The sequence below is a fragment of the Cebus imitator genome, unplaced genomic scaffold, assembly GCF_001604975.1.
Source record: "Cebus imitator isolate Cc_AM_T3 unplaced genomic scaffold, Cebus_imitator-1.0 Scaffold53, whole genome shotgun sequence".
Lineage (NCBI taxonomy): Eukaryota > Metazoa > Chordata > Mammalia > Primates > Cebidae > Cebus > Cebus imitator.
Genome location: NW_016107368.1, coordinates 2,738,468 through 2,747,115, shown reverse-complemented (window position 1 = coordinate 2,747,115; position 8,648 = coordinate 2,738,468). Strand labels below are relative to the sequence as shown.

At 43.8% G+C, this 8,648-nt stretch overlaps 1 protein-coding gene across 1 annotated transcript in view; it reads right to left on the bottom strand.

Moving 5' to 3' along the window:
• Positions 1-3,505: 3,505 nt before the first annotated feature.
• LOC108304211 (adhesion G protein-coupled receptor E4-like) overlaps positions 3,506-8,648 on the bottom strand; it is a 42,128-nt gene continuing 36,985 nt past the window's right edge. The window contains exons 13-15 of the mRNA XM_017528272.2: positions 7,856-8,036; positions 5,884-5,979; positions 3,506-3,940 (exon numbers count right to left, since the gene is read on the bottom strand). Coding sequence (XP_017383761.1) covers positions 3,815-3,940; positions 5,884-5,979; positions 7,856-8,036 — 403 coding nt within the window. The 3' untranslated portion in view covers positions 3,506-3,814. The remainder of the gene's footprint in view (positions 3,941-5,883; positions 5,980-7,855; positions 8,037-8,648) is intronic.

The window sequence follows — 8,648 nt, the reverse complement described above, 5'->3', positions numbered from 1 at the left end:
CTATTCTAAATTACCTCAGAAATCTGTATTTATTCCTGTGCCTTTGTAGTGACCATGAACCGTTAATCCCTAAACCAATGGTTTTTGCCTGGGACATTTTTGTTCCCAGGTGGCAATGTCTGGAGGCATTTTTTTTTTTTTTTTTGAGACAGGGTCTCTCTGTCACCCAGGTTGGAGTGCAGTGGCACGATCTTGGCTCACTGCAGCTTCTACTTCTGGGTCCAAGTGATCCTCCCACCTCAGCCTCCTGAATAGGTGGGATTACAGGTGTGAGCCATTGCAACCAACTAATTTTTTTTTTTTTAGATAGAGCCTTGCTTTGTCGCCCAGGCTGGAGTGCAATGGCGTGATCTCGGCTCACTGCAACCTCTGCCTACTGGGTTCAAGTGATTGTCCTGCTGCAGCCTCCCAAGTATCTGGGACTACAGATGCCTGGCTAATTTTTGTATTTTTAGTAGAGACGGGGTTTCCCTATGTTGGCCAGGATGGTCTTGAACTCCTGACCTCATGATCCACCCACCTCAGCCTCCCAAAGTGCTGAGATTACAGGCTTGAGCCAACATGCCCAGGCTTTTTTGTGTTTTTAGTAGAGATGGGGTTTTGCCATGTTGGCCAGGCTGGCCTGGAACTTCTGGCCTCAAGTGATCCACCCACCTCAGCCTCCCAAAGTGCCAGGGTTACAGGTGTGAGGCATCGTGCCCACCCTCTGGAGGCATTTTTGATTGTCATGACTGGTGGGGAAGTGTCACTGGCACCTACCGAATATAGGCCAAGCTGCTTCTAAACACCCTACAATACAAAGAATGACCCCTTACAAATAAGAAATTATCCAGCCCAAAATATCAATAGTGTGGAGTTTCAGACATAATGATTAGATGGAGGCCAGAAATATTTACTGTGTCATTTCTGTCATTCTCACCTTCACGAGTTTCATAATTCATGGAGGCATGATTTACAAACACATATGACATCATTTGTGAAACAGCACACCACGTGGAGGGGTAAGTCATGTTGTACAGACCTGAATAAGTTGAATTTAAAAAGATGGATTTATTTGAAAGCCTGAATAAGAAATTGGTTTTGAAGGAAGCAGAAGCCAGACTGGCTCCTCAGAAGAATGTAAAAGAGACTGGGTGCGGTGGCTCACGTCTGTAATCCCAGCACTTTGGGAGACCGAGGTGGGTGTATCACTATATTGATATGCCCTGACCGAGGGGTCAGGAGTTCGAGACCAGCCTGCAATATAGTAAACACCATCTCTCCTAAAAGTACAAAAATTAGCTGGGTGTGATGGTGGGCACCTGTAGTCACAGTTACTCAGGAGGCCGAGGTGGAAGAATCACTGGAACCTGGGAGGCAGAGGTTACAGTGAGCTGAGATCGTGCCACTGCACTCCAGCCTGGGTGACAGAGTGAGACTCTGTCTAAAAAAAAAAAAGAAAAAAAGAAAAAATGCCAAAGAATGGAAGAGGCAGGAAAGAAAAAAAGCAGCCTTCAAGTTGAAAGGGAGGAAAAAGGGTCAGTAGCAGAGCCAGAATTCAAACCTGCAGCACCTAGAATACATGGCTTATTTATTCTTTCTGCAACCATCATGGACCAGAGAGCAACAGCAACATGAGTAGGAATTTGGCACAAGGATTTGTCAGTTGCCCAGGAATTATGTGTTGCGCTGCATACACACATTTTGTAACCATGTGACTATCCCTACATTTTCCCTTTTCAAATAGAATCACAAACTTCAAAGCCAGCAGATGGAGTGGATGTACACTACTCTGTTTACATTGTATGGAGGAGACTTTTGCGCTGATTCAGGAGAAAAGTCCTCTTTCTTGCCCTTCCTTCCCTCCTTCCCTCCCTCCCTCTCCCCCTCCCTCCCTCCCTCTCCCCCTCCCTCCCTCCCTCTCCTTCTCTCCTCTCCTCTCTCCTCTCTCCTCTCCCCTCTCTCTCCTCTCTGTCCTCTCTCTTTCTCTCTGTCTTTCTGTCTTTCATTTTTTTGAGACAGAGTATCACTGCCTCCCAGGCTGGAGTGCAGTCGTGCAATCATAGCTCACTACAGCCTCAAATTCCTGGGCTCAAGCAATCGTTCTGCCTTTGCCTCCTGTGTAGAGGGGACTGCAGGAATGCACCACCATGCCTAGCTAATTGAGTAAATTTTTTGTAGATATGGAGTCTCACTATGTTGTCCAGGGTGTCTCAAACTCCTGGCCTCAAGCAATCCTCCCACCTCAGCCTGCCAAAGTTCTGGGATTACAGGCATGAGCCATTGTGCCTGGCTTGAAATTTCTCCTAATAAATGATGATGACCCTTGCCTATTTAACATTGACAGTCATTAGCATTTAAAATCTTTTTTGGGGCTATTGTCTCATAAAAGTCATCCACACATTTATTAGTGTACTAAAAAATATACCTCAAAACCAGTAACTTTGTAAAAGTAATTAGAAATGGTAAAACGAAACAATGAGTCCAAATGACCAATGGTTTTGTTTCTGGACATTTGTACTGGGACATGTTCAAGAGGACACTAAGAAAACAGAATGTTCCTTAACTCATGTGTACGTGGAGGTTCGAAAAGTCTCAGGCAGGCTGGGTGCGGTGGCCCACATCTGTAATCCCAGCACTTTGGGAGGCCAAGGCAGGTGGATCACCTGAGGTCAGGAGTTTGAGACCAGCCTGGCCAACGTGGTGAAACCCTGTCTCTACTAAAAATACAAAAAATTAGCCGAGTGTAGTGGGCAGTGCTTGTAATCCCACCTACTTGGAGGCTGAGGCAGGAGAATCTCTTGAACCAGGAGGCGGAGGTTGTGGTGAGCTGAGATTGCACCACTGCACTCCAGCTTGGATAACAAGAGCAAAACTCTGTCTCAAGAAATAAAAAATCTCAGGCAAAGAAAATGGGGAAAATGTCAATGTCTTGGACAAAAGAGCCTGTGCAGGGACAGTGCACCCCTAAGCTGGGATGATAATGTGTTTTTGTATTGTGAAATGCAGCACCCTCTTTAATATTGATCCATATGGAAGTTGTTGAATTACGTGAATGTGGAGTGATGATGTAAGGTCTTTGGGAGCATAAAATACAGCAGAGAGGCCATAAAGGGAACTGTGAGCTAAATCCAGATGCCAGTTAGAGTTTCTGGCAAGGTGGTAATAGCTGCAGGAAGAAATCCACCTCTCCCACCGGCCATCTTTAAAATGTAGCCTTTGGGCAGGCGCGGGGGCTCACGCCTGTAATCCCAGCACTTTGGGAGGCTGAGGCAGTCAGATCACGAGGTCAGGAGTTGGAGACCAGCCTGGCCAACATCATGAAACCCTGTCTCTACTAAAAATACAAAAAAATAGCCAGCGTGGTGATGGGCACCTGTAATCACAGCTACTTGGGAGGCTGAGACAGGAGGATCACTTGGGAGGGAAGGAGGAAGGGAGGAGGAGGAAGAGAGGGAAGAAAGGAAAGAAGGATGAAAGGAGGGAGGGAGGGAAGGAAGGAAAAAAGGAAGGAGAGAAGGAAGGAAAGAAAGAAAGTGGAGGTTGCAGTAAGCCAAGATAGCACCACTGCACTCCAGCCCAGGCAACAGTGCGAGACTCCTTCTCGAGAAAAAAATAAAAATAAAAACAAAAAATAAAATGCATCCTTCAGACATTTCATTGTACAGGCCACACTACTGGATTCTGGATCTAAGAATTCTCCCAGATGTCCTGTTCCTTCTATGAAGATAAAAAGCCAAAATAGGTGAATGAGCCTGGACTTTTCACAGGAAAGCTAGAAATAGTGGCATTTGTCTGGTCTGCATGCGACCCAGGGATGCTGTGGATAAACAGGTCAGTTCGTTTTCAGCCAAGTAGCAGAGACGAGATGAACCTGTGGCTGCAGTTGCTTTGCTGAATCTGCAGCTGATGATGGAGTGTCTCCTTTATGAAAGAATTCTGAGGACTTCCCCACTTCTTCCTATTTAGGGGGAAGAGAATAAGGAGAAAAGGTGAATGAGATTGTAATACCTCAGAAATTAACTAAAACTTCTAACTTGCCCAGAGATGACAAGCTAGGATTTCTGTAAGGTCCAAAGCTCAATATCTGACTTTACAACTTCCCACTCTCCAAAAAAACTCCACAATCCTCACGCTTGTAATCCCAGCACTTTGGGAGGCCGAGGTGGGCAGATCACGAGGTCAAGAGAATGAGACCAGCCTGGCCAACATGGTGAAACCCTGTCTCTACTAAAAATACAAAAATTAGCTGGGCATGGTGGCACATGCCTATAGTCCCAGTTACTCAGGAGGCTAAGGCAAAAGAATTGCTTGAACTTGGGAGGCGGGGGTTGCAGTGAGCCAAGATTGTGCTACTGCACTCCAGCCTGGCGAAAGAGTGAGATTCTGTCAAAAGCAAACAAAAAAACCAAACAAAAAACCAAAAAACTCCACCGTCTATAATGATCATTTTATTTTATCTTTTCACAAACATTTACAGGGGCTTCCTGTGCTGCCAGGCAGCCTTCTAAGCGCTTAACTTATTTGACATCATTTAGTCCTCACAATGAGAGGTGCTATCCTGGCTGAGAAGCTCTCTGTCCCAAAATAAAGCTCATATCTCTTGAAACAGCTCTGTGGGCTCAGCATTCAGGCTGCCGCAGGGACAAACCCAGTTTCACGAGTCACAGCACACAGGAATCTGTGGTTTCTGACCAAAGTACTTAGACTCTCTTCCTAGTCCTACAAATCTAGACAATTTCACAAATCAGAGGGTTTCTTTGTGTTGTTTGTTTGAGATCTTACTCTCTCGCCCACGTTGGCATGCAATAGCACCATCTCAGCTCACTGAAACCTCTGCCTCCTGGATTCAAGCATTTTTCCTGCCTCAGCCTCCCCAGTAGCTGGGACTATAGGTGCATGCCACCACACCGGGCTAATTTTTGTATTTTTAGTAGAGACTAGTAGAGATGAGGTTTCACCATGTTGGCCAGGCTGATCTTGAACTCCTGACCTTGTGATCTGCCCGCCTCGGCCTCCCAAAGTGCTGGGATTACAGGCGTGAGCCACTGTGCCTGGCCAAAGTCATTTTTATCAAATACAGCCTTCAATTTTCAGTCAAGTGCCAGCTTCTTGTAGTCACTTTATTTAAAACTGGAATCTTTCCACCCTGTCACTCCTGAATGCTCTCCATTGCTCTATTTTTTCTTTCTAATATTTATGACTTTCTAACAAACAATAAAATTCACTTTTGGTTGTCATTCCCGCACCCAAGTAGAATGTTAGCTCTGTGAAGTCAAGGACGACTGTCAGTGTTTCCACTAATGGTTCTCTAGCAGCTAAACAGTGCCTGGCCCAGAGCGGACAATAAATATTTGTTAAATGAATATTGTTAATAGATTTTAAAAATTATTTTTTGTTAAATATCCTCTGGGTGTTTGTTGAAGGAAGAAATGAAAAGAGAGAGGAAGAGGCGAGAGGAATAGAAAGAATGAAACAGAGAGAGAAGGAGGAAGGGAGAGAAAAAGAGAGATAGTGAAAAAGACAGTGAGAAAGAAAATGTAAGGAAGGAGAGGGAAACCAGGAATGAGGGAGAGAAAGAGACTGAGAGAGAGCAAGAAGAAAGGGAGAAAAAGGAAGGAAGAAAAGAGGGAGGAAGAGAGGGAAGGAGGGAGGAAGGAGGGAAGGAAGTTAGGAGGGAGGGAGAAAGAGGGAAGGAGGGAGGGAGAGAGAGGGAATGAAGGAAAGAAAGAAAGAAAGGTTCTGGTTTTGGTCTCAAAACCCAGAAACTTCAGCTGCATAATACAGGAATCTAATGGAATTTCTCTCTCTCTCTTTTTTTTTCCCCAGATCAAGGAACCAGGAAGCTTCAAGAGGCATGAGATGTCGGCTTCCAGAAAGGCACTCAGAAGGAGCTGATCTTACCGTCTTGGTTTGGGTAGTAGAGCGCGACATCTCAGTGCTTTCAGTTTCTACCCCTTTCTGCATCCCACTAAACCATTTTTTGTATTCCATTCGCACCTGGAAATTTGAGTAGAGAGGTCCGTGTTACATCCAGAGCTTGGTTTAGGAGAAAGGATCCTAAAATGCAAGGCTAAAGATAAAGATACCAAGCCCTACCTTCTTTCTAGTTTTCCATATCATCTTGGCCATGCTCTCGATTCATTTTATGTAAACCTTGTAAAAAGGTGTATATTAAATGTCAGACACTAGGACTCAATAGATGATGATTGATGATAGTGATGAAGGTGACTGTTGATGATACTGGTGATGATAATGAAGGAAACTAAGATGATGGTGATGATGAAGAGGAAGGTGATGGTAATGGTGACGATGGTGATGACGAAGGTGATAATGCTGAAGGTGATGCTAAAGATGATGAAATTGATGGGGAAAGTGATGGTAATGGTGATGATGGTGAGGGCGATGATGATAATGAAGGTGATGGTAGTGATGATTGTGTTGTAGGTGATGATGATGGAGGTGACAGTGATGATGGTAAAGTGGTGATCATAATGAAGGTTATGGTAGTGGTGATGATGGTGATTATATAAAGATGATAATGATGGTAATGCTAGATGATAATGCTGTGGTGTTGGTGATTGTATGATAGTGAAAGTCACCATTTCTTGAACACTAGCCATATTCAAGACCTTGTATATGCAATATATCACTTAATTCTTACATAAATGGAGTGAGGAAGACATTTCTCCTACCCACAATTAAAGGTGAAGAAGCTGGGATACTTGCAGGTAAATTGACATGCCCAAGGTCACGCAGCCAGCACTGGAAGCCTTGCCATTCTTACTCAGAGCCTTGACGCTAACCATTACACTCACCCATCCTCTGTGATTCCAAGAATTACCTGTGATTTCAAGAATTGCCTTACTGTAACCTCCTTAATATGCTAAAATGACATTTAAAGATGTAATGCCCAACATCGTTTTACAAAGACAAATTATATTTTACTTCTGTGAGTAAGAAGTACCAAGCATGAAGGCACTAAAAGATTGCAGAGAAGTTAATGACATGTTAAGATAGCCTTTTTTGCCACTAGCACCTTAACTGCTGGTAGTTTTATTCAACAGCAAAGGGAAAACACTGGGAAAACTGGTCCTAATTTTCTATGGAGAGTAAAATTTAAATAACAACCCTCACTGAGGTCTTAATATGTGCCAAGTACTATTCGAGGAGATTGCACTGATTGATTCATTTTAATCTTCAAGCCTCTACTGAAGGTATCACCACATTTGCAGATGAGAAAACTGCAGATGATGCTCAGAAAGGATAAGCAGTTTACCCAGAGTCACACAGCCACCTACTCAGTGGAAGAACTGGTATTAGACTTGAAGTCTCTTTGAGCTTGTGGGAAGATTATTCATCCCTGAAATATGGTCATGTGACTTTCTTTGACCAATTAAATGAGCAGAACAGAGGTGCCTGACTACGAGGTAGAATCTTTAAGAGAGCTAAGCTGTGCTTTCCCACAGTTTCCCTTTCCCGTGCCATGAAACCATCAATGTTCTAAAGAGGGGGCCACACCTTCAGCCTGCATCCCAGAGGAAAGACGATGTAGGTTAAGTCACAGTTACGTAGCACAAGCAAGAAATAAACATTTATTGTTGTAAGTTGCTGAGATTGAGTGTGGGAGGCAAGGGGCTATTTGTTATTGCCGAATAATCCACCTTATCCTGACTGATCCATGCTCTTCAGAGATATGTTACAACACTAAACAGATGAAACTCACAGCATACCCCAGCAGCACCAAAACCCTCATCCCCAAATCAAGGCAACCCCAAAATACAATTATAAAAGGTCAGGGAAGAGTGAGAATGTGAGCAACCATTCAATTAGACTTTGGGACTAGGCTGATGACAGGCAAAATAATTACCCTTACCTGGCGATTAAGGAGACAGTATACCACAAAGAGCAACACTCCCTGAAGGACGTTGGTGATGGTGAATACGTATGCAATGATTGATCCAATCGTCTTCCCTACTTCTTCAACCATAAAAAAGCCAAGGCCCCAAGAACAGCCCAGGATAAATAGCTGAGCAATGGCTTTAAATGTCATGACTCTGCAGGGAATAAAAGTAATAACTACGGTTTACTAGGTATTCACTACAAGTGTAGTTAATATTAGCGCTAACTAAATGCTTTGTGTGCATTCCCTTATTTAAACCTCACAACAGCTTCATGCAGTTAAGCAACATATACGACAAGGTCACACAGCGTGAGGATGAAGCGGAACCAATGGTTTCAATCATGGCAAATCCCTGAGAATAGTGCTCCCCTCCACTCCCCCGCCCCCCCCCATTGCAAATAATTTGATTTCTCCACGTCGTCTGCCTAGACTTTTTGGAAGATTTATGGGAAATGCCTTCTAGAAATTTGTATTATTGAATAATGGTGAATTCCTGACTTTAGAACATAATGTTTTGTTTCTTCACACAAAAATATATTGTGTTTCATATAATGGATTGGGATTGTTGATGGCAGCTGGCTGGGAGCGCTAATGAGTGTGTGTGTGTGTGTGTGTGAGAGAGAGAGAGAGAGAGAGAGTGAGAGAGACTTGTGTTACCCCCATGGAAATATAAACTCTGCGAGGGCATATATTAATGACAGGCTTTGTCTGTTTTACTCACTGCTGTATTTCCAGTCCCTAGAACAATACCTAGCATCTAGTAGAT